Source organism: Dendropsophus ebraccatus, chromosome 1, assembly GCF_027789765.1.
Source record: "Dendropsophus ebraccatus isolate aDenEbr1 chromosome 1, aDenEbr1.pat, whole genome shotgun sequence".
NCBI lineage: Eukaryota > Metazoa > Chordata > Amphibia > Anura > Hylidae > Dendropsophus > Dendropsophus ebraccatus.
Genome location: NC_091454.1, coordinates 100030023 through 100056905, shown reverse-complemented (window position 1 = coordinate 100056905; position 26883 = coordinate 100030023). Strand labels below are relative to the sequence as shown.

Here is a 26883-nt window from a genome sequence, read left to right as displayed (position 1 = left end):
ACTGCCATGAAACATTGAAGAACACAGAGCAATTTTCTATGTGATTGTTTTATCTTCTGAAAGTAATTTATAAAGGCCACAAGTGTTAATTGTTTTGATGAAGCAAGCTGATAACAATATAGCCCAGAGTTGTATTGTACCACATAGCAGACTTATAACTTGTGATTTCATTTATTGAAATGGCTGTTATCCGTGTAGATTTTCCGGGTCTAGGTTCATTGCATTACATCATATGCACAGAAATCAGCAACAATCTGCTAGACTGGTACTTACATTGGTAAAAAGACCCTAAGTATGAATACTTCAGGTCACAGTCAGTAGTATGGTCTGCTAGATTAGTGCTTGTATGGGTGAAAGATCTGCCCATCTAAGTATAAAAACAGAGTGATTGTCTCACTAATGTGAAAGGGTATGTATAATTTCAGGAGGGATAAAAGGGTGAATGCAGTCCTAAAAGTAAACACTCATGCTATCGCTTCCTACTTGACAACCACCCTAAATAGCATCCCTCAATTTTTAGATCCCTGGGTTAACCTCCATCCTGGGGCAGGACAAAGTATTGTGGTCCCCTAGGCAGATAAGGCAAAGGACACATCAACCCCCATTTCATACCATCCTAAAACACACACACAAATCTTCAAGACAAAACAGTAGATAAAGTAGATTTGTTTTATGTGATAATTCAATATACCAAGACGAATATTACCAATAGTGCTAGTATTATTCCATACAATGACTGAATATCAATAAAACCAATATACAAGGAACAAATAGTACCACCAAACTGTGACCACACTGTAAAACAACATAGTGTCTGAATAACATCTCCATACTGTTACTGAACAAAACACCCTATACACAGACTAATATTACCCCATACAATGACCAAATAATGGTAAATACAGAGGATCTGTACATTGTGTAATTGATTACATACAGTTACATAGAATGACTCATTTTTTACGACTGTAAATATTCTTTTTACTTTTGTATTCCATTCGGTCCACACCACCATAATGACTTGCTCTCTCCATCACTCATATCGGCAGTATCTGTCAGACTAACATCTTAGGTTCTGTTCTTTCCAACATCTTTACCTTACCCCCACCCAAAGTGACCTAAATGGTAATAATAATGCCCCTCTAGGTAAGTAGGGCTCTTTAAGGCAGCTCCCCCAGTTTATACATATGTGCCTCCATTACATACAGTATATGCTCCCAGGACATAGATATGTGTATCCCCAATTCGGTAGTTGGCCTCTAGTAGGTAGATATGTTCCCCTCAATATGTACATAGGTACCTTTGCCAGTATGCAGTTGCTTGTCTGCATGTATTGAGATGCCTACCAGTAGATAGTTGCCACCCAGTAGGAAGCCTGGCACCCTCCAGTAGTTAAGTAGCCAGGTGCTCCCTATAGGTAGATAGGTGCCCCAGTTTAAATGCCCCCAGGAAGAAGTTGCCATTTTGTAAGTAGCCCGATGCCCACCCCAGGTAAATAGCTGCTCCTTGGTAGGTATATGCCTTTCTTTAAATATAAAATAATAAAAACAAACAAAAAAAAACACTGCATACTTTTCACAACTCTCCTCTCCCTTTTCAATCCCCTCAGAGGTGATCCAGAGCAAGTGGTTAGGTTTCCTTGTGCTAACAATTGCCAACAATTATGCACTCCCAGGCAGGGTGACCCTAGACAGGCACCTACCCCTGTCTCAGTCCTGCCTCCAGCCATTGTTACATTTCTTCTGACTCTGAAAGCAATTCAAAAGTTTTAACTAAAAAATGAACATTGGAAATTAGATTTTCTCCAGTAACAAGATGGAGAAATGGAAACAAAAAACTGAATTAATCATCTTCAAAGATGCAACATTTTGATAATTCATTAGTACTAAGTCATTATTAGTATGAATGATTAAAGAATGATCAGAAGAATATACAATGCAGTGTTACATTATGGAATCGGTTTAGAGCAGGTGTGCTGGATACTGAATTGTAGTGGGAATATAAAGACTCTTCATGTTCATTACATCATATTTCAAATATTTGGATACTACAGATTGTCTGTCCTCTTCAAGGATTTACACCAAGCATATTTCACGTCTGCATATGAAAGCTGCCATTCGTTTCAATAGCTCTTGAAAATATGACAACAGCCACTCTTTTTAATATGACGTACCCTAGGCAGAAACAATTTAAGGAATCCTTGACCTGTCTACTAGAGAGCCTATGGTTTGTTTCTTGAAATGGATTGAAAATAGTAAATCACTCATGGAGTAGACAGTTTATTGATGCATGTCCCTTTATTTTTGAAGAGGGTCAAAAGTAACGGGTCGCTTGCTTTTTTTTTTAATATCAGTAGGTGGGTTCATTAAATTTGGTGTGAGCTAATTTGCATACACTTGCTTTTAAAAGAATTGATTATATTTGGATGTTCTTCTTGGCTTGTTAGAACAGGCCATAATCTAAGATGTAACACTGTAAATAAAGTATGTACATGGCAACACGTATTATGCTAAATAAACTAAATATAGCATCTGAAATGCAAGTTAAAGAGTGGAGGGAAGGAGATAAAAAGGTAATTACTATAAAGTAGTGTGTGGGCATTCTGTATTAGTATTCATATACTGGTAGTAGCAGTTTTATATTACTATTATAATGATTAATTTTAGTAATATACTCCAATTACAAATTTTTAATTGCCTAACTTATGAAGCCATTTCACAAGCTCATGACAATATTGTATGGTCCTTACCAGGTAATATGGTTCTTAAATTGTAATATATTAACTCTGAAACCTAAAATACCTACAGGCAAGGGAAGTATTTAACACTAGGCACCCATGGTCCGGTGCCTAGGGCAGCACCTTGCAAGGGGGAACCAGGGAGCAGGGGGAAAGAAACAACTTTTTTTTTGTTTTTATTTTTCAGTCTCCCACCTCCTGTTTAGACTTGCCAGTATATCTAGTGTCTTTTCAAAAGGGGGGGGAAGTATTGGTCAGGTCTAGTATGGCGGTGTTAACCAGTCACAGTGTGGCTGTATTGGTCAGGTCTGGTGAGGCAGTGTTATCCAGTCATAGTATGGGGGTATTGTTCAGGTCTGGTATGGCCGTGGTAAATGTGACGCCTGGAGCTATTACCTACCAATCTACCAATCCTATGGTAAGAATTTCTTCAGACAACATGCAGACAGCACTAATCATTATTCAATATGGAAATAAAAACTATGAAAAACATGATTCAGACAACAATTCTACATGAAGAGAAATGGCCAAAAAAAAACCTCCCATTTATTCCCCAGTAGTCATGTGCTTTTACCAGGATTATTGGCCATACGTCTTTTGGTTACCGCATAAGGGTCTGGTTTCGGCTACATGTGGTGACGTACAGTAAATGTGGGCATGCGGCCCTCAGACTCATCAGATATCAATATGATGTTCAGAAACTAGAAAATCACAATTCTAATTAGTGAGTGAGGATGGGGCGTCCTCAGGTTTAGTGCGTAGGGCAGCAGCAGCTGGTAATACGGCCCTGACTACAGGGCATCACTTAGCATGGGACCTTACCAGGAAGACAAGTTAACAAAAAATGAAAACATTGCTTGAGATTTTTCATAGTTGGGAAGTTTTGCCAAATATTAAAGAGGTTTCAGTTTAACATGAACCCCTATTCATCTTGTCTCCCAAAAAATAGCATAAAAACCCATCTAGTTCTTGTATGTACCTCAGAATGGTACCAAAGAACATTTGACATGCTGGCTCAGTATAAAACTCATGCTCAAAAGATAGTCCAGCTTGCTGTCCAATCCAAATGATAGCAAAAGACAAAATATATAGACTATAATGGAGCCCAACTCCTGTAATCAGTCAGTTTGGCTGTCAGGGGATTGTGCTGCTGGAGGACTCACAACTGTCTCACAATTGCATGCTATTATTTACGATTGTAATGAGTCTCAAGACTGAGATCCAGTGTGATAAAAACTTTTGAAAGACATATCAAAAGGGAACTTCTTAATGATAACTTGTATAATTACCTTTTTGTAACACTGCTGCCCCCATGTGCTCCATATCATCTGAGTAAGGGCCCTATTCCACAGTAACGATATTCGGCCGGATTGGCCCCATTTGGCCTGATTAGGCCGATTATCGTTCGGTGAAATAGAGAGAACAATCAGCCGATGATCGTGTCATCGGCTGATCGTTCATTTAGGGCCAGACCTAAAATCATCGTTCCCCCACCGCACATCGCTACGGTTGAATAGCGGTGCGCGGTGGGCGACCGACGATTTGACAGCAGCAGCATCATCATACATTACCTGTCCAGGCTTCTTCTCCGCGCTGTCTTCATCCCAGGGTCCCGCGCACTCTATCTTCTAAATGGCCGGTCAGCTGACGGAGCGCTCAGCCAATCACAGGCCGGGACCGCAGCGGCCTGTGATTGGCTGAGTGTGGCCTGTCAGCTGACCGGCCATTCAGAAGATAAAGCGCGAAGGACCCTGGGATGAAGACAGCGCGGAGAAGACCTGCAGGTAATGTATGATGCTGCAAGGGCTGCAAGGACATCGGTAACGATGTCCTTGCAGTCCTCGCTCAACGATCATCGGGCCGTGGAATAGGCCCAGTAAACGAGCGCCGATCTAGCAGATCGCCGCTCGTTTACATCGTTGATCGGGCCTTCCTCGGCCCGTGGAATAGGACCCCAAGAGTAGGCATGGCTTTAACAGTAGCCCATGTGAGTTGCAGACTATAATTCCCATAATGCATTGCTGACATCTACTTTAGGCTTTTCTTCTGCACCTAGTTTCCCCCATTGTACAGCAAACATTGTTTTACATTACTACTGAACCACTAACATTAGTTCTTAGTGCTCATCCTCTGCTTACCCTCTCTTAACTCCTAGTGCTGCAACTAATGCTGTGCTGGTGCTGGGTTCACACGTAGCGATAATTGGCCCGATCGTACGATTAACAATTTCAAAGTACGGGTTTTTTTTAAATAACGATCAGCGTTTAGACGGAACAATATATCGTACGGAAAAATCGTTTTGCGGTCATTTTGCGATCGCTTAAGTCTCGCACATAGGTTAAATCGGGGAATGACTGTTTACACGGAATGATCTGCGAATTTTTGGCAAGCTGCCAACAACGATTTGAGAACATGTTCAAAAATCAAAATGAACAATTTCTTGCTCGTGGCTTGATCATTCGCTGCGTTTACACGTACGATTATCATTCGAATTCGATTGTTATCGTGCAAATTCGCACGATAATCATTCCGTGTAAACACAGCAAAGGAATGTGTGAGCTGAAATCCTAATATAACACTAAACAATGAGCTATATACATGTTGGGGCCATAGAGTGATGAGTGGTTATGTGGGAAACTACTGAAAAGATTCTACTACTATATTTTGAGGCGTTTTACTATGTTTTGATTACCAGTAAACTTTTGAAGTTAACTTTTGTTAACTTTATATGATTTCAAGGCTTTTTGGTGTGTTGCATTTTTAGTCTTCCAAATCAACTACATTCCTGTTTGTTTGAATTGTATGACCCAATACTTAATAAATTATAATAAATGAGTAATGTTCTCTGGCAAAAAAACAGTGGTGGGACAACCTCATCATACACAACTGTAAAGAAAAGCGTTGTCTACATCATTGCTTTTTAAAAGTGATAACAGGCTGGTGAGGTGTGGGATCCCTTCCTGTGCCTGACATTGGAGCATAGCAGGGACTCTAATGGAGAGACTACACTTCTGTTTGCATCCTTGCATTATTAGTGTAAGCTACATAGAAACATAGAAGATTCACAGCAGAAAAAGACCACTTGGCCCATCTAGTCTGCTCTTTTCATTAGATGCACCAGCATCCATATGAATTGCTTGGTAAAGGTGCAAGTATGAAATATTTGAGGGACCCTTAATTGCATGGTATCCTACATGCCTTAGGGTGTCCAACATGCCAAGGATGTGTGATGCATAGCTATCTACTGCTCCATATTATTTCTGTAACGTTCCTATTGTGGTAGGTCGCTAGCTCAAAGCAAAGATTTATGTTGTCATTGTCATGTTGACCTGGACTTTTTATAGCAATGTCATGTCGGTTTTAAAGCCAGGCAAATATACTAGTAAATTCTGTTAACACCATTGATTTTTAAGAATGATTTATTTACCTGTCTCTTTTCTTAGATGTATAATGTTTGTCAATGAAACTGTATGAAAGATCTATCTTTTTTTTCTTTATTATTATTTCTTTTTGTTTTAGGAGGAAGGACAAGCCATGAACTTGCAGCAGGGTCATGGGCTACCCAAGGCTCATTGATGTGAGTTAAAAGTAATCTCCCACTGCTGTTGGTTTCAACAGATTCTTTGAGAGGAGAACGCCTCTTAATAAATCTGCAACTACAGCTGCTGCCAGTGCCCTGTATCTAGAAATCTAGCATAGATTTCTGCTAACAGAAGTTTACACCAGTTACTGGCATGAAACATAGTAATCAATGCCCTGTCCCCGTTCAGATCTAAATGAACGATCAATGACACACAATCGATTTTTCAATCGTTGCCTGCAATTACACAGAACAGTTATCATTTAAATTAGAACAATATAACAATTTTTTTTGCACGATAGTCGTCCCATGTAATAGGGCCCTTAGTGTCTGAATTGTATGTTTTCTTTGCACAAGTTTGAACTGTGTCTTATGCTAGAACTTGCTGTGTGGTGATTGAAAGGTTTCCACCACACCCGTCTGGTTTCTTCTGTTAGCCTAGTGCTGGGCTGCAGAAAGTTAAGGCTGAGTAGTAATGGACAGTTGCCTTTGCTACTCATCTTCATTCCCTGCCAGTGTGTGTTCTGAGTGGTCCGCATGTCAAAGGGCTGGTCCAGATTGATGTCGCTCTGGACCAAGACTCTGACATCTCATAAGAAGTCCACATGCTTGCGATAGTCTCTTGTAACTTGAGATAGCGTTTCATATTGGATTGGACTGCTTGGAATTCTTTCTTCTTTGCCTGTCCTTCTGACCTCTATTTTTTCACTCACATTGTCTGTCTGTCCTTGTGTTCCCTCCAGGTCCCAGGTTCCCTTACAGGAACCTGGGCCGCCCACAGGTGTTCAGAGTGGGGCCGCGCCGCTTGTAGCCCGGGACCACAGCTATTGGCAGGCACGATCCGATCGCCGTGCCCGCTAATTAGATAATCGGATGCAGCTTTCAAAGATGATAGCTGCATCCGATTACCTGATGCAGCAGTTCCCTGGTGTCTAGTGCCCGAGATTGCCCCTCCGGGACGTTGTCCCGGAGGAGCGATCCCTGTGTCTTCACCCAGCCTGAGTCTTCGCCGTAATGGCGCTGATCCCGGCTCGGCATTCGGTTGCAGCCGGAAGCAATCCAGTGCCTATCTCATCGATCTATGCTGTATATCTATGCAGCATAGATCGCAATGAGAGATCGGAATACTTATACTAGAAGTCCCCCATGGGGGGCTTCTAGTATAAGTGTAAAAGAAAAAAAAAAGTGTTATTAATAATAAAAAGCCCCCCTTTTCCCATGTTATAAATAAAAATAAATAAATAAACATGTTTGGTATTGCCGCGTGCATAATCGCCCAAAATATTAATTAATCACATTTCTGTTCTCGCATGGTAAACAGCACAAGCTCAAAAAAATCCCAAAGTGCAAAATTGCTCATTTTTGGTCGCATCAAGTCCAGAAAAATTGTAATAAAAAGCAATCAAAAAGTCGCATATGCGTGATCAAAAAGTCACATATGCGCAATCAAGGTACCGATAGAAAAAACACATCATGGCACAAAAAATGACACCTCAAACTGCCCCATTGGACAAAAAATAAAAGCGTTATAAGCCTGGGAATAGAGCGATTTTAAGGAACATATATTTGTTAACAATGGTTTGAACTTTTTACAAGCCATCACATAATATAAAAGTTATGTTCCTCAAGTTGTTACGATTACAACGATATGTAACCGTAATGACATATATAACAAGTCAGTTTTACCCCAGGGCGAATGGCGTAAAAAAAAAAAAATACCCTCCAAATAAAAGAAATGCTTTTTTTTTTCAATTTCACCACACATTGAATTTTTTTCTGGTTAAGCAGTGTACTTTATAAAAAAAATCAGCCTGTCATTGCAAAGTACAATTAGTGACGCAAAAAATAAGGGATCATGTGGGTTTCTAGGTTAAAAAATGCAACTGCTATGGCCTTTTAAGCACAAGGAGGAAAAAATTAAAATGCAAAAATTTTAATTGGCCCGGTCCTCTAAGGGTTAAGGACTATAACAAAATTTCACAGGATTTTTTTTTGCCCCTTAAATTACCCATATTTCCCTCCACTTGTGGAATGTGCTAAAGAAAAAAAAAACACAAGAACATGGCCTCATCTTGAAATTTACAGGACTTGACCCCTTAGTGACCAGCCAATTTCAAAATGCCATCATTTTTACTTTTCTGTCGATATAGTTCTATCAGGGCTTATTATTTGGTAGGACATTTTTTTTAGCAGCATATATGGAGGCATATATATTATTTGCATGAACTTTTTTAGGTGGGGAATATATAAAAAAGGACAAGTATGACATTGTTGTATTTGTATTTTAAAATTACATTGTTGACTGTGCTGTATAATTAGCATGATAACTTAATATTGTCAGAATGATTACAGTGAAATTTATACAGTTTTGGCAGGTTTACTATCTTTACACTGTAAAAACACTTTTTAGGGGGAATTATTTTTTCGTTTTCTGTCTTTTTCTGTCCGCCCCACTGTTTGTGTGCTAATGTGCTTGTTAGGAGCACTGGGGCGTTTCTCTTCCCCACAGACCATAGAAACATAGAAGATTGTCCGCAGAAAAAGACCACTGGGTCCATCTAGTCTGCCTTTTTAGTATTCCCCTTCTAACTATCTTAGGACAGATATATGTTTATCACAGGTATGTTTACAGTATATTATTGATTGTAGATTTACCTACCACATCTGCTGGAAGTTTGTTCTAAGCATCTACTACTCTTTCAGTAAAGTAATATTTTCTCATGTTGCTTCTGTTCTTCTCCCCAAGTGCATTATTTTACATTTGGAAACATTAAACTGCAATTTCCATTGTTTGGACCACTTATCTAGCAAAGCTATATAATTTTTTTATGTTAGTGACACCTCCAGTAATATCAACCCTATTGCACACTTTTGTGTTATTTGCAAACAGACATATCTTATCTAGAAAACCTTTACAAACATATTAAAAAGAATAGGCCCCAGAACACCACCAGTGTGCCACACCACCAGTCTCTGCTCAGAATACATTCCATTAACAACAACCCTCTGGTATCTATCCTTCAGCCAACCACTGAACTATCCAGGGATTAAGTCCAAGTTTCTCCAACTTCTCGATATAATTTTTATTGGGAACTCTATTAAAGGCTTTGCTGAAGTCCAGATAAGCGATATTCACAGCACCACCTTCATCCAATATCTTTGTGACATGATCAAACAAATCAATGAGATTCGTCTGACATGATCGTCCCGCAGTAAAGCCATGCTGGTTTGGATCTATCAAATTGTTGATTCTTAGGTGATCCATTAACTTGTTTTTAAAAAGTGTTTCCATAATTTTTAATATTAGATGTTAATCTAACTGGCCTGTAGTTACTGGGCTCTTCTTCAATCTTCAGGAACATCTGTTAGAAGGGATTGGGTATACAGATCCGTCAGGGGGCCAGCAATCACAGATCTGAGTTTTTAATTAACCCTGGGGTTCACACCATCTGGACCAACCACTTGTCACCTCCTTCAATCATGCTTTCCCTGTGCATATTCATATATCCAGAATCATGGCGGTCTTTTACGGCCTTTGTGATAAGCATGGTTATGCCTACATAAATATACATAGGTAATGCATCACTTAAGGAGATGGCAGGAGGCCCAAGGGGGGTGCTTCATGGGGCCGCATTCCAAGAACTACAACATATTTATTTTTAAGAAAGGGACTTATAGACTTGTGTACGTGGCTGACATGGTGCATGTTGTTAGATGATTACAGGTGATCTGACAGAGGGAACCCCTTTTCTTTGTAAACCACTTTGGGCATGGGTCATGATTGATTGCAGCATCTAAGAGGTTAAATGAATGATAGGGCATATGTGGAACACTTGGACTAGTCTTGTGTAAAAAGGCAGCAGCTGGGCCTTAAAACTACTTTTAAAACTGTTTATGGGTTAAACAATCTGTTGTTAACATTCCCCATACCATAGAACAAAGATGTCTTGTGAAGTCCATGCTTTAATGGATCAGAGCATTTTTGGCAGAACAAGGGGGACCTGCAAAGTTTTAGAGAGGTGTAAATTAATAATGAAAATGTATTGTTTGGCTCAGAAGAATAAATGAATTTTTCTTCCGGCTGAGAGAAAGTGGGTGTGGCCTATCCCTCATCTCCCTTGCTGTGTCCCTCCATTCACTGACCAGCACCTTAACAGATGTATCACACACAGTGGGATCAGATAGAGCCCAAGCATACAGTATCACAATGTAAGATTAGATACAGAGCACCAGCCGATGGTATCACACACAGTGGGATTAGATACAGTCATCGCTCTCATTACACTGTAGGATAATGTCAGCCATGGAGGTGGGGCACCTGCTGCAGACCTCTGATAGTGAATGTTATATGTACTATGGAAGGACTACAGCTGTGTTGTGCTGGGACTTGTAGTCCTCCCCTCAGTGACTCACCCACTCTCCCTCATGCAGCACATTGGAGTCATGGCTGGGATGTCCCTCCTTGTTGAAGCACTGAGTACTTGTCCCTCTATCCATCTCCTCCCCTGCGCTGCTCCTTACACACAACACCCTCAGCTCTGCTTAGTGACCTCTGTGAGGGGAGGGGGGAGAACGTGCTGCTAGGAAGGGGGAGGAGGGTTTGTTTATGTTTCTCTCTGTGTCAGGGCTGCTATCTGATCCTCCTGTCAGAGTCTGTACTCTAAGTATGGATCTGCAGGAAGGGGGCGTGTCCAGCAGGAATGCAGAAATAACTCAGAGCCAGACAGAGCTGTAAGGGCATAATCAGCCTTATGTATTTAAAAAACAGTTCATTTTAGGTTATTAATGTATATTGCAAAAAATGTTATCATGCCCTAAGCCAACTAAAACTGAAAGGTCAAAATATTTTATAGTTACGCTTTAATTTCTGCCTGAACTACTCATTCGCAAAAAAACTTTAATTGTTCAAGCATTAACAAGTGCACCCCTGAACTCTGTGCAGAGCTGGAAAGTGCTTCATAATATGTTTGAGAGTTTTTTGTGTTTTTTTTTTTCTTCTGTAAATCCTTTTTATATTTGAGGCAGAATTCCATTTAATGTAAATTAACAAAGCTTTACACATGTATTTTTACAAGACTTTCTAACTAAAAGTTGACACATTTATCTTTTAGTAACCCTCCAGTTATTCTGCATATAAACAAATAGTCAAGGCAACTGAATATACAAACTCTGTCCCGTACATATGCATGGAGAAAATTGCTGCTCATGTCTATGCCCAACATACTGCTTTAGTATATTTAGCAATATATGCAGTTGGTAACTATACAGGTGGGTTTACATATAACTGAATTGCAGTGGATTTCACCGAATTTTCATCCTGTTGTTAATATGTAAATGCCCCCCCCCCCCTTAACCCGTGGTGGCCCGGTGATTACTTTACCAGTTTGCGCTCCGGCTTGCTTCTGTGGCTTCTGGCATCCTGATGTCCTGCTCAGCCAATCAGTGGCTGCAGCAGGACAGCACACTGATTGGCTGAGCGGGATGTCAGCATGTCAGAAGCCACAGAAGCAAGCTGTCAAGGTGTGTGTGTGGGGGGGATCAGTTCAGGGACGGTGTAGTGAGAACATAATAAAAAATGTATATTTGTCATTCCGCATGCACACACATTTCTGCATCCCTCTCCTGAACCATCGCCAGCATTCTTAATGTCACCCCCCTGCTACACCATGACTTGGCTGATGGATGCCCTGTTCAGCCAGTCAGTGACTGGGGCTGAACACCTATTCAGTAACTGATTGGCTGAGCAGGCTATATCCCTCCCTTTCATGCCATTACAACCTAGTTGAAATGTACCCCAAAGCTGAGAGAAAAATACATCCAGCTGGGAGCCTAATGATGCAGCGCATTGTAATTTTGAATTCTGCAGAACTTCTCCTTTAACCCCTTCGTGCTGCAGCTAGTTTGGGCCTTAATGACCAAGCTAATTTTTCAAAATCTGACCTGTCTCACTTTATGCTCTTATAGCTCAGTGATGCTTTAACGTATGCTAGCGATTCTGAGATTGTTTTTTCGTCACATATGGCACTTTATGTTAGTGGCAAAATTTGGTCACTACTTTGTGTGTTTTTTGTAAAAAACATCAAAATATCATGAAAAATTAAAATAATTTGCATTTTATGAACTTTGAAATTCTCTGCTTCTAAAAAAATAAAGTCGTAGCACATAAATTAGTTACTAAGTCACATTACCAATATGTCTTCTTTATTCTGGCATAATTTGGTAAACATATTTTACTTTTTTAGGGTGTTATGGGGCTTAGAAATTTATCAGCAAATTATCACATTTTCGTGAAAGTTTCAAAAACTGATTTTTTTAGGGACCAATTCTTTTTTTAAATGGATTTAGAAGTCTGGTATCCTGAAAACCCCCATACATGACACCATTTTGGAAACTACACACCTTAAAGAATTAATCTAGGGGTATAATGAGCATTTTAACCCTACAGGGGCTGGAGGAAAATATTCACAATTAGGCAGTAAAAAAATGGAAAATTAAAATTTTCCAATAATATATACATTTAGATTAAAGTTTCTCATTTTCAAAAGGAACATGAGAGAAAAAGCACCCCAAAATTTGTAATGCAGGTTCTCTTGAGTACAACGGTACCCAATATGTGGGCGTAAACCACTGTATGGGCACACAGCGGGGCTCAGAAGGGAAGGAGCGCCAATTAGCTTTTCCAATGCAGATTTTGCTGAAGAAGTTTCTGAGCGCCAGGTGCGTTTGCAGCGCCCCTGTAGTGTCAGCAGAGAGAAAAAAAACCATAAGTCACCCCATTTTGGAAAGTGCACCCCTCAAAGAATTCATCTTGGTGTGTGGTGACCATTTTGACCCCACAGGTATTACAGGAAAGTATTCAAAAGAAGACATTAAAAATGAAAAACTCGAATTCTTCCAATAATATGTTCGTTTAGTTTGAAATTTCTCAATTTCACAAGGAACAAGAGAAAAAAGTACCCAAAAATTTGTAACGCAGGTTCTCCTGAGTACAATGGTACCCCATATGTGGGCGTAAACCACTGTATGGGCACACAGGAGGGCTCAGAAGGGAAGGAGTGCCAATTAGCTTTTTCAATGCAGATTTTGCTGAAGAAGTTTCTGAGCGCCAGGTCCGTTTGCAGCGCCCCTGTAGTGCCAGTGGAGTAAAATCTCCCAATAAGTCACTCCATTTTGGAAAGTACACCCCTCAAAGAATTCATTTTGGGGTGTGGTGAGCATTTTGACCCCACAGGTATTAGAGGAAAGTATTCAAAATTAGACAGTAAAAATGAAAAACTAAAATTTTTCCAATAATATGTTGGTTTAGTTTGAAATTTCTCAATTTCACGAGGAACAGGAGAGAAATGTCACCCCAATATATGTAACGCAGGTTCTCCTGAGTAGAAAGGTACCCCATATGTGGGCATAGACTACTGTATGGGCACACATCCAGGCTCAGAAAGAAGGGAGCGCCAATTAGCATTTTCAGTGCAGATTTTTCTGAAGAAGTTTCTGAGCGCCAGGTTCGTTTGCAGCGCTCCTGTAGTGTCAGCAGAATAGATTTTCCCCAAATGTCACCCCATTTTGGAAAGTGCACCCCTCATAGAATTCATCTTGGGGTGTGGTGACCATTTTGACCCCACAGGTATTAGAGGAAAGTATTCAAAAGAAGACAGTAAAAATGAAAAACTAAAATTTTTCCAATAATATGTTAGTTTAGTTTGAAATTTCTCAATTTGACGAGGAACAGGAGAGAAAACGTACCCCAAAATCTGTAACGCAGGTTCTCCTGAGTACAATAGTACCCCATATGTGGGCATAAACCACTGTATGGGCACATAGCAGGGCTCAGAAGGAAAGGAGTGCCAATTTACTGGAGCAAAACCGCAGCTAGTAATGGTTATTAGAATAGCGCAGTTACTAAAATAAAATAAAAAAAATTAGATTACAGGTAATGTGGGGTGGTTACGGGCAACCAGGGGTGGTTATGGGCAACCTGAGGTGGTTACAGGTAATCTGGGGTGGTTACGGACAACATGGGGTGGTCACGGGCAACCTGCTGTGGTTACGGCAACCTGGGGTGGTTACGGGCAACCTGCAGTGCTTACAGACAATCTGTTGTGCTTACGGGCAACGTGGGGTGGTTACGGGCAATGTGGGGTGGTTACGGATAAACTGAAGTGCCCTTAGGTAATCTCGGGTGGGTACCTGTAATCTGGCATGGTTACCGCAATCTGGAGGGGGTCATTGGCAATTTGGGGTGGTCAGAGGCAACATGCAGTGGTCAGAGGCAACCTGCGGTGGTCGGAGGAAACCTGCGGTGGTCAGAGGCAACCTGCGGTGGTAAGAGGCGACGTGGCGTGGTCAGAGGCGACGTGGCGTGGTCAGAGGCGACGTGCGCTGGTTACAGGCAACGTGGGGTGGTTACAGGCAACCTGCTGTGCTTACAGACAATCTGGGGTGGTTACGGGCAACGTGGGGTGGTTACGGGCAACCTGCAGTGTTTACAGACAATCTGGGGTGGATACGGGCAACGTGGGGTGCTTACAGGCAACCTGCAGTGCTTACAGACAATCTGGGGTGGTTACGGGAAACGTGGGGTGGTTAAGGGCAACCTACAGTGCTTACAGACAATCTGGGGTGGATACGGGCAACGTGGCGTGGTTACAGGCAACCTGCAGTGCTTACAGACAATCTGGGGTGGATACGGGCAACGTGGCGTGGTTACAGGCAACCTGCAGTGCTTACAGACAATCTGGGGTGGATACGGGCAACGTGGGGTGGTTACGGGCAACCTGCAGTGCTTACAGACAATCTGGGGTGGTTATGGGAAACGTGGGGTGGTTACGGGCAACCTGCAGTGCTTACAGACAATCTGGGGTGGTTACGGGCAACGTGGGGTGGTTACGGATAAACTGAAGTTCTTATAGGCAATCTGGGGTGGATACCTGTAATCTGGCATGGGCACCGCAATCTGGAGGGGGTCATTGGCAATTTGGGGTGGTCAGAGGCAATGTGGCGTGGTCAGAGGCGTGGCCAGAGGCATTGTGGCGTGGTCAGAGGCATTGTGGCATGGTCAGAGGCAAGGTGCGGTGGTCAGAGGCAAGGTGCGGTGGTCAGAGGCAAGGTGCAGTGGTCAGAGGCAAGGTACGGTGGTCAGAGGCAATGTACGGTGGACAGAGGCAAGGTGCGGTTGTCAGAGGCAAGGTGCGGTGGTCAGAGGCATTGTGGCGTGGTCAGAGGCAACGTGCGGTGGTTACGTGCAATCTGGGGGGTTACATGTAATCTGGCGTGATTACGGGAAACCTGGGGGGGTTATGTGCAACCTGGAAGGGTTACAGACAATCTGGGATTGTTAATGATAAACTGAAGTGCTTATAGGTAATCTGGGGTGGGTACATGTAATTTGCGGTGGTTACGGGCAATCTGGAGGGGGTCACTGGCAATTTGGGGTGGTTACGGGCAATGTGCAGTGGTTACGGGCAACGTGCGGTGGTTACAGGCAACGTGCGGTGGTTACGGGTAATCTGGGGGGGGGGGTAGGGGTAATTTGGGAGTAAACTGCAATTATTACTATAATAAAAAGTGTGTGTTTTATTTTTTTGTATGTTTGTCACTTTTTGTACTTTATACATTCATTTTCACTGTATTACTATGATTACTGTGATATTTTCTATCACAGTAATCATAGTTCAGTGACAGAGACCGAATTGGTCTCTGTCACTTTAAATTTTCCCGAGTTGGCTGGTTGTGAAGCGCATGCGCACTTCACAACCTGCCAGGACGCCGAAGAGGAAGGAGCTCCAGGATCAGGTAACGTATAGGGGGTAGGGGGGGGGGGGGGGGTGACTGGGGGACGGGGGTGACAGGGGGGGTTGGGGGCGACTTGGGTGGTGGGGGGACATCACTTTTTATCCCCTGTCACCAATCATTTATGGTGACAGGGGATAAAAAGTGCCGGCGGCACATGGTACAAGCGATCAGCGGTATATAGTATGTACCGCTGATCGCTTGTACCGGGACCCCACAGGGGGGTCCCCGATGACTGCCCCATGCTCTCCGCTACCTCCGGTGGTGGAGAGCATGGGGCTTTCATTCATTTAAACTTTTTCATACCTGCGAACAAACATCGTTTTACTTATTTTAGAGCTATGGTTATACCACAGATTTAAGTGAAGGGAATTTAACAGCATCATTCATTTTGCGCATTAAGCCTTCAAAATGCCTATTTTGTAATAGAACATTTCAACATTTTGCAGTTTGTGCCACTTATACCAACAGGGTGTGAAAGGGGCACAGCTATGCTTGGGGGGGATAAGTGTGTGTGTGGCAGGGGCTTCGCATGCAGACTTTTTTATTGATTTTAGTAAGGGCACATGGACAGCCTCAGATTCACTGACAGGGGTTAATTAATGCCAATGCCAGTCTTATTATTCCCCCCTCCCCTTAACAAATGTTTAAAATGGGATACAAAGTTTGAGGCATCTGATAATCACTGGTGCTTTGTTAGAAAACATGGTTTTTGTTACAGGAAGAGGTATATTATTGAGGGTCATCAGATTAGAGTTGATAACAAAAGTCCAACTTGTTGAGAATTTGTTCAATAGAGATTGTGTAGAGACAGAAGAAACAAAAAAATCTAGGACTCTAAGGCCTAGAAGATGCTAAAGTTTATCTAATGAGCAAAAGAACTTGAGTCACCAAATATTACACTCAATAAACAGCGGGATATATAGAGAAAAAATAAAGAAGGAGGAAAACCAAGAAGGAGCAGTACCCTTGAGGCTAGTGTATGTAGTAAGAAAGTCATCTAACTTTGGGAAAGTACAAAAGTGCAATTATTTCTATATAAGTAGTGGAGATCGTTATTTATGCACTACTGACCTTTATTGCTAACTAGCCATGTGTTGATGAACATTCCTGGTGTCATAACTGCTTGAACTATCCAAAATGTTTAAGGCTGATTTCTTTAAAGGTCAAAAAGTTAAATACATTACTAGTAAAAAAATGGCCAGCAGATTAGCTAGAGAATAACTACCATACATTTTTTAAGCTTTTGTTAAAATGTTTACCTTATTGATTAAGTTTGTAATAAAATGCTTCTGTAGTTAGAAAACAATATCCATCATTCAGCAACCATAATTTATTATGGATTTGCCAATTTAAAGGGGGACTAATTCTTTGAGATATTGGAAAAATCTTTTTTTTTAAGTGTATCTGTAGCTACCAATCAGCGTTCAGATTTAACCCTTAGGCGACCCTGGACATACCCGTACATCCAGGGCCACCTCCCCACGTTCAGAGCGGGGCCGCGCGGTGGCCGCGCTCTGAACCGCCGCGATCCCGGGTGCCGCTTGTAGCCCGGGATCGCGGCTATTAGCGGGCACGGTGTGATCGACTTGCCTGCTAATCAGGTAATCGGAGGCAGCTGTCAAAGATGACAGCTGCCTCCGATTACCGGCTGCAGCACTTCCCTGGTGTCTAGTAGGTGAGATTGCTCCTCCGGGACGTTGTCCCGGAGAAGCGATCTCTGTACCTGATGCCGGCCGGGGACCTCTCCAAGATGGCGCCGTCCCCGGCTCGGCACTCGTTTGTTTTCGACTGCAGCAGCCGAAAGCAAACGAGTGCCGATCTCATTGATCTTTGCTGTATAACTATACAGCAAAGATCTCAATGAGAGATCAAAGTGTATATACTAGAAGTCCCCTAGGGGGGCTTCTAGTATATGTGTAAAAAAAATGAAAATAAAGTGTTGTTATCAATAAAAAGCCGCCTCCCCTAATAAAAGTCTGAATCACCCCCCTTTTCCCAGGTTATAAATAAAAGTAAGTAAATAAATAAATAAATATGTTTGCTATCACCGCTTCCGTAATCGCCCAAACTATTAATTAATCACATTCCTGATCTCGCACGGTAAGCGCAAAAAAATCCCAAAGTGCAAAATTGTGCATTTTTGGTCGCATCAAATCCAGAAAAATTGTAATAAAAAGCGAACAAAAAGTTGCATATGCGCAATCAAGGTACTGATAGAAAGAAAACATCATGGCACAAAAAATTACACCTCAAACAGCCCCATAGACCAAAGGATAAAAGCGCTATAAGTGCAATAGTCCGGCCACGCACCGCCCGCAGCCCAGCCCCCCGCTTGCAGCCCGGCCCCCCGCTAATCCGCAGCCCCCTGCGGCGGCTTGATCGCCACCCCGCCGCCGCCGCTCCGATCGTCCCCCCGCCGCCGATCCGATCGTCAACCCCCCCCATTGCCGCCGCTGCTCCGATCGCCCCCCCTGCCGCCACTCCGATCGCCCCTGCCGCAACCATACATTACCTGCTCCGCGTCGCAGGTCTTCAACATCCCCGTCTCTGCTCTTCAGTGCACTGATTGGCTGAAGAGGGGAGCCGGGAATTTCAAACGGCTCCTCTTCAGCCAATCAGTGCTCCTCTTCAGCACTGATTGGCTGAAGAGGAGCCGTTTGAAATTCCCGGCTCCCCTCTTCAGCCAATCAGTGCACTGAAGAGCGGAGCCGGGGATGTCGAAGACCTTTCGACGCAGAGGCGATCGGAGTGGCAGGGGTGGCGATCGGAGCGGCAGGGGTGGCAATCGGAGCAGCAGGATTAGCAGGGGGCCGGGCTGCGGGCCGGCCGGGCTGCGGGTGCGCGATCGCGAAACGACCGCAAAACGTTTTTTTCCGTACGATATCGGACATCTAAACGCTGATCGTTATAAAAAAAAATCGTTACTTCGAAATTGTTAATCGTGCGATCGGGCCAATTATCGTTCCGTTTAAACTTAGCATAAGACTGCTTGACAGTCTCCCTAATTGCTTTTAGGAACTGTCTGCAGAGGTGGGGGGTAGGCTTGTTGCTGAATAATGTAATAAGTCTGGTTACTGGACTAGCCAGAGTTGATGCCTGAAGTGTTTTTGTAATTTTTTGCATTTTTATTTTTCCTTGTTTACAGACATAATTATTTTTTTTTTTTCCTTCTTTAGAACCGTATCAGAGCTTGTTCCTTGTAGCTTGTTCCTTACACCAACTGCATTTAATTTTGATAATACTGTTAATTTTACCGTGAAGTATATTGCAAAAATGAGGAGGAGGGATTTTATCTAAATTGTCAGCAGAGATAGATAGATAGATAGATAGATAGATAGATAGATAGATAGATAGGAGATAGATAGATAGATAGATAGATAGATAGATAGATACATTTTGTTTACCGGAAACTATGATACTATATACCATTAATCTATAAAATCAAAAAAGGATTTTATTTTTAAGTCAAAGTAAATCCATGAAATAAAAAAAATAATAACTTTTGCATTAAAAAAGACGCAGTAAACAATACCTCGGTTTTCATTGTTTTTAAATAGGTTAATGGGAAGGACCTGCTAAAAGCAACTCACGAAGAAGCAGTTGAAGCCTTTCGTAATGCTAAAGACCCAATAGTTGTTCAAGTATTAAGACGAACCCCAGTTAACAGAGCCCATGGAAGTTCCCAGGAGGTGCAACTAGTGAATGTGAGCACTCAAACGGACATCACATTTGAGCATATCATGGCTTTGTCCAAACTCAGACCATCCACTCCACCAGTTCCTGACATTTGCCCATTTCTTCTATCTGACAGGTATGGAGAATTTATATAATGGTTACATGTCATTAAGACCTTGTTTTAATTTTTGTGAAATAGTAATGATGAAAACAAAATCTGATGGTGTCTGAACATTCTGTGCTCATTGTCCAACTGTGAGAGGAAACCACACAATACAGCCAACATCTTGGCTCCAGCTGCACTGAAGAATCCTTCTTTACTTCATGCAGCTTTTCTTATCAAAAGAACCATGTTGGAAATCATACAACACATCTAATATTTCTAAAATGGATATAAAAAAAACACAAAAAGACAGTATTCTTTTCTCAAATCAATCTTTGCCTCCTGGATACCATGTAGGGATTAAACAGATAAAGCCAACTTGTAAGCGAATTAAGAAACCAAGCTGCACATCAAGCCATTCGCTGCCATTCATTGTTAGAAAAGTATTTTCAATTTATTGCAAAGTGTACTTCTGTATTTATTGAAGTTATTGTGTCCACGTTTTCTAGAATATGAAATGTGGACATGGCTTCATTAGCAGACAGGCTGAGTTTCAAAAAGACAGATTGGAATCCTGCAGCTGCAGAACATTGCCAGTCCTTTGTTATGAATGTACTGCTGTATTTCTTTTGATTTGGTGCACAGATCATTGCCTGGAATCCAATTTAAGCTATGAAAATGACTACTTTAAGTGTGCAGTAAATGAAAAGAAACATATCTTTTTGTTCAGTGTTTCTTTAGATTAGCAACCCATCCTAACCTCTTGAAATGAGAAGGCTGAAGATAAGTTTGTCATATTTTAATTAAAAAGAAGAACATTGTCTCATCTGGTCTCCTTACACCAATTTTTTCCATACAGCTGCCATTCTCTTCATCCAATGGAGCATGAATTTTATGAAGGTAATGAGTATCTTTCAAGCCTGCCCGCTGATGGAGACAGAACAGAAGACTTTGAGTATGAGGTGAGAATATTTTTTGCAGGTCTCATAGTATAACAGAACTTGCTTATAAATATGTGTACAGGTACTAATCACAAAATTCAGGATACTGGTGTGCTGGGTCAAAGTAAGCATTTTTTTAATAAGTGCCACTAGTTAGATACTGCTAGAGATGAACAAATTTACAGTATAAATCGCTGAACCCTAATCTCAAGTCGATTAGTCTTGTCTAAAAAAAGTAGTTACACTTTGTTAGTACTCAGATTCCCCGACATTCCCGACTTTTTTGAGAAATCTGAGGACTCGACTTTCTGTAGAAAAAAAGAAGCCGACCACAGTCCAAAATTCAGATTCAGCAAGTTGCACTGTCAATTTGCTCATCTCAACCTAGTACTTATAACTGATTTATCTGTATAGTTGTTAACTTTATATTAAATAAACCTACACTTACTAGTTTTTAGGTATTATTCTATATTAGGTCAAATTTATTATTTTAGTCTTATATTGAGACATTAGAATATGATATACAGTGGTACCTTGGTTTAAGAGTAACTTGGCTTAGGAGCGTTTTGGTTTAAGAGCTCACAGGTTTTCGAAATTGTGACTTGGTTTAAGAGCATTGCTTTGGTTTTAGAGCTTCCTGTGCTGGGTGGGAGTGGGAGTGGGGAAGGGGCATGGTCGGCATACTGGGGTCTACAGCACTGTACTCTGACCCAGGAACTCTTCTTCACCTTCCAAATCATTACAGATCCACTTAAAGGGGTAGTGCGGCGGTAAAGAATTATTGACAGAATAACACACATTACAAAGTTATACAACTTTGTAATGTATGTTATGTCTGTGAATGGCCCCCTTCCCCGTGTCCCACCACACCCACCCGTGTACCCGGAAGTGTGGTGCGCTATACATACCTGTCATGTGCCGACTCGTCTCCGATCTTCAGTCTGCGATGTCGTCTTCGGGCGGCCGGGCCGAATCCCTCCGAGCGTCCTGAGTGGGATTCGGCCCGACCGCCCGAAGACGACATCGCAGACTGAAGATCGGAGACCAGTCGGCACATGACAGGTATGTATAGCGCACCACACTTCCGGGTACACGGGTGGGGGTGGTGGGACACGGGGAAGGGGGCCATTCACAGACATAGCATACATTACAAAGTTGTATAACTTTGTAATGTGTGTTATTCTGTCAATAATTCTTTACCGCCGCACTACCCCTTTAAGGCTGGAGCTCACATTAGGGGACAGGACTGTGGAGATAATCTCTTCATAACTCCATGCCCACATCTGCCCTGCTCATTCCTCCCTGCAGTCTCTATTAGCCCTTGTGTTTCCCATCCTCTCCATTACTGTACAGTAACCTATAATATCACATTCTGCTGTTTCTGAATGTTTGTTTCATCTGTTTTACATGTTATTCTGAATAATAAATCATTATTTTTGGGGTGTAGAACCAATTTTCTGTATTTCTATGATTTCTTATGGGAAAATTTGCTTTGGTTTAAGAGTGGATTTTGATTACAAACACGGTCCCCGAACGAATTATGCTCGTAATCCACGGTACCACTGTATATACATTTCTTAGCACTATGTCATGATGTGGGAATCAAAGCACAAAAATAACTATTTAAATATCAAATAATGGCTACTAGGCCAATCACTGACTGAGCTTGGACAATACTGCAGCTTGTGATTGGCTTGGTCTGGAACACCAAAAACAGATTGCTAAGCAGTGGGACAGGGCACTAGCAGGGCCGTGGATGACTGGGATCTGGGAAGGGGACAAATGGACTTAAATTATATGAAAAGTTACTCTTAAGAAAATAGCATTTGATTGATATTTCCACCAGAGTAAAAAGTAGCAGATATTAGTATGCATTTGCTTCAAAATCACTTATAAATGTGTTATTTTATAGTATTTATTAAATAAATAAAAAGAAAAGTGCATTTGAGTACTTCAAATACTCCATGTGTTGTCTGACTAGTGAAGTGTAAGATACTATACCTATATTGTCTGCATGTACATCTATGTGCATTTTAGCATGGCCACAACTGCCTGCCGCTGCTTCAATTTATTGTCCAGTAGCTGTCCACTAACATCCTACATATTCTCTGCCATGTCCATTGTATTCAAAGTTTCTCCATTAAATATGGTATGGTGACTTGTTTGAGCAGTGCATAGCATTGTATGTATATTAGGATCTGTAAAATCTGTGGATACCAAACATGTCTCAAATCTGGCATAATAGTTGGTGCACATTTAAATGTGAATTATAAACCTGTGCAATTTCTATAAAAATATACAAACAAGATGTAAACTAAACAACAAAGGCACGGTGTCATCAAAATTCCATTCCTAATGCAACATATTTCTACAAAGTTGGCAATAGAAATAAGGTCTATTGTTTCCCATAGGAAACAAAAGAATTGGTATTTGCACAATTCTTGCACAACTTCTATTTGACTTTTAATAATAATAATGTTACACCAGCTATATGTGCACAATTTAGTTATACCTTAAAGAGATACTCCAGGCATTTTTTAACATATGCCCGGGATGGGTTGTTTTAAAATAAAAATGCATACTTACCTTCCTGGCTCCAGCACCACCACCCTTATCCTGCCACTCTATCCTGCTGTTCGTCCACTTTTGGGTCCTGGGGCTATGACATCGCAGGCCCGCCCATCCAATCAGTAACTGAGGCAGGAAATCAATGCAGCTGCTGGATGGTCCTGGAAATGGCCAAACATCGGTATGGAGCAGTAGGATAGCAGTAGCAGCACTGGACCCAGGGAGGTAAGTGTGCCCTATTTTAAAACAACGCATCCCTAGGAATATGTTTAAAAATTTTCCTTGCCTGGAGTAACCCTTTAAATGCTTTAAATGTAAATCTTGTAAAATTCCTACTATAAAATAGGGGTTGATGGCTTATACCCTGCAGATGCTGAAATGCTATATAATCATTTTAGAGTCTCAGGACCGCCTCTATGTGTTGTTTATTGATGATGGAAGTGAACAAATGACCTTAGCACTGTCTCTGATGTAGAGTGTGTCTATGTTACCATGTAAAAAGTACATGTCAATATGACTTGGATATATGACAGTTGAATTACACAGAATTGTGTAAAATAATTCCTCAATGTGTTTGTTTAAAAGAAGAAAAGGAACACTTTTTTGTTTAGAGTAAGCAAACTATTGGATATTTCAATATTGGATAAGATTAAAAAATAATACTTGTTCCAGTCTCCTGGCCAGAGCATTATCTTCAGTGAGCACATGGAATTGATAAACACGAATGTCTTTTTACTGCACTGCCACCCATATCTATTTAGTTGAATCTGACATCAATTCTGATTTGTACTCTCTCTCTTCTTTTCAAAAAGTCATGCCATTCTCAGCCTGTCATCGCTGATAAGTGAGAAGACATGAGGGAATCCAATTTCATTTGTGATTGCAAAGCTTTCGACAGATTGAACGTGTTTACCGCCTCGCAACCCTGTTTGAGCCTTGTTTATTTCTGCTGCGCTTAACACATAAACTCTATATTTGTTTACTTGTATGATTACGATGTTAAGAGTAGTCTGGGGGCATAGGAAGCACAAGTGTAGCTACTCTAGGAATACACGAGAGAAATCAGAACTTGTGCTCTTTTTTACCTTTTTATAGTCAATCTAATTTTAACTAATTAATGCTGTTGTATAAGTGTTTTAAAAGTGGCAGGTTAATATAGCTTGAAGAGAACATCAGCTAGACATCTAGATAGTATTTTGTCTCAGCCAATATCTGCATTGTATTTGTTAAAGTGTACCTGGCAGCATATCTGCTGACCCGATCGGTGAGGAATTCCTCTCTCTGTCCAGAAGTTTAGGTATCTCAGGTTACAAATATGGTTTACGAATAGAGATGAGTGAAGCGAATCAGGCTAATCAAAAATTGCTGCAAATCGGGCCGTCAATTTTTTTTCGTTAAGCTAAGTGAATTCCCACTAGATTGTTAAGGAAATTCCCCCCCCAAAAAACAAAACTAAATAGTGGCAGCACATGCTGTCTGGAGTGTCACTGGGTGGGAGAAAGGGATTAACCATAATCCCTAGTGCCCATCCAATCAGCTGCAGGCCCCTCTGTGATGTCAGCACCTCCCCCTCATCCTCTACATAAGATAAGTTCGTTTACCGAGATGGCCAGTCCGCTGTGTGTGGAGGAGAGAGCAGGAGATTAACAGAGTGATATAGAGACAGGGAGAAGAGGAGAAAATAGGAGGGCTGATTGTGGGTGATTTTTATGTTGTAGCTGTCAACCAAGTTTCTAGTTAACCAAGTAACTGGGTGCCTATAGGAATTCACTGAAACCAGTGAAGACACAGTCCATATTATTCTCTTACTGTGCACTGGGCACTGTAAACTCCTGTAAACTCCTATTGACTTATACCAATTTACTGGGATCAGTGAATTTAGCATGTGCCTTACATAATCAGTGGTCGCACGCCACTTCTACTGTGCGTTTTCCTTAATCAGTACTTGCACTCCACTCCTACTGTGTTATACAAGTTGGGTTCCCTTACTGAACTAAGTGAGCACTTTACTTAATCAGTGGTTGCACTCCACTCTTGTCCTGGTAAAATTTGATTTTACTGCTGATCCACCAAGGTCTATGCTGTCCATGGCGGAAATTGGATGATATAATTTTTTTTAAATTGTGATTTTTTTGGGATTTTTGACACTTTTACAACAACATGTTTTAACAAATTTGCCATGTAATAGTCCCAGTACTGTAGCTACTATAGTTTTGGCTATTTTAATAAAATTAGTTAAGATTCGATTCACGAATCTTAACAAGTTTGACCAAAAATTCGTATGCAATGCAACCCTCCTTGGATCAGAATGGGGGTTGTACATTTTATGGTCTCAGCGTGTTCGTATCCATGGAAACTCGAACTTCCAGCTGCACGGAGCAATGCTGACAGGTACACTTTAAGCAGTTTTATACAACTGTAATGGGAATTAAGTGTATTAAAGGGAGTCTGTCAGTTGCAATTCACATTCCAAACAGCTCACACTGTCAGATAGTTTTCAGGACAAGGAGACATACTTTCAATTATCTGCCTGCGCTTCCGTGAAGTAGTAAATGCATTTATTCTATACTTCAAAGACAGAAAAGTTTTGCAGAGTGCAGCAAGCTGCAGCAAGCTGTAACACCTCCTTACCCGCCCCCCCCCATACTGTAACCTACTTGGGACTTCTAGCTTCCAGGTGTCAATCAAGCAGGGAGGGAGGAGAGAGAAAGTATTCCAGCTTGAAACTTTTCAGAAGCTTGTAAATACGTCTTTGACTTTTTGTACCAGAGAATTAAAGCATGTTTCTATGTTATGGAGACACAGACAGATATGATAGGTACTATGGGGGAGATTTATCAAAGGATGTAAATTTTAGACTGGTGCAAACTGGCCACAGCAACCAATCACTGCTCTGCTTCCAGCTCTGGTGAAAGGAAACCTGAGCTGTGATTGGTTGCTGGGAGAAGTTTGCACCAGTCAAAATTTTACACCCTTTGATAAATCTCCCCCTATGTATCTTCTTGTCCTAACAGCTGTTTAGAAGTGCAAGGATTTTGGAATTTGAATTACAGCGGACAGACTTCTGAGAAATCTGAGATACACATGTAAGTATCAAACCATAAAGTGAGGGCCCTATTTGAAAAGATTGAAGCTTTAAGTATCGGTGAGTCGGACATTCTTAGGAAATGCATTCCACAGAACTGGTGAAGCGCGGATAAAGTCCTGAAGACGGAAGTGAGTGGTGTGGATTAAGGAGGATGTTAGGTGTAAGTCATTAGAAGAGCTTAAAGCATGGGTAACGCAGTAGATAGAGAGAAGATATAGGTAGGTGCAGCACTGTGGAGAGCTTTGTGGCGGAGCAGGAGTTTGTATTGTATCCTGTGCTTAATAGGGAGGTAATATAGTGACTGGCACAGGGGAGGGGGCATCGGTATAACAGCTGGACAGGGAGATGAGCCTGGCTACTGCATTAAGAATAGACTGGATATGGGAGAGTTTAGAGGAA

General features: G+C 41.5%; 1 protein-coding gene across 2 annotated transcripts in view; it reads left to right on the top strand.

The window, feature by feature from the left end:
• PDZRN4 (PDZ domain containing ring finger 4) overlaps nt 1–26883 on the top strand; it is a 115712-nt gene that overhangs the window by 57656 nt on the left and 31173 nt on the right. Inside the window, exons 1-3 of one of the 2 annotated variants that reach the window (XM_069956013.1) lie at nt 6262–6314; nt 19667–19920; nt 20747–20849. In XM_069956013.1, the coding sequence (XP_069812114.1) occupies nt 6291–6314; nt 19667–19920; nt 20747–20849 (381 nt within the window). In that variant the 5' untranslated portion in view covers nt 6262–6290. Of the gene's footprint in view, nt 1–6261; nt 6315–19666; nt 19921–20746; nt 20850–26883 lie in introns of those variants that run through there. The other variant, XM_069956012.1, reaches the window with a different exon arrangement.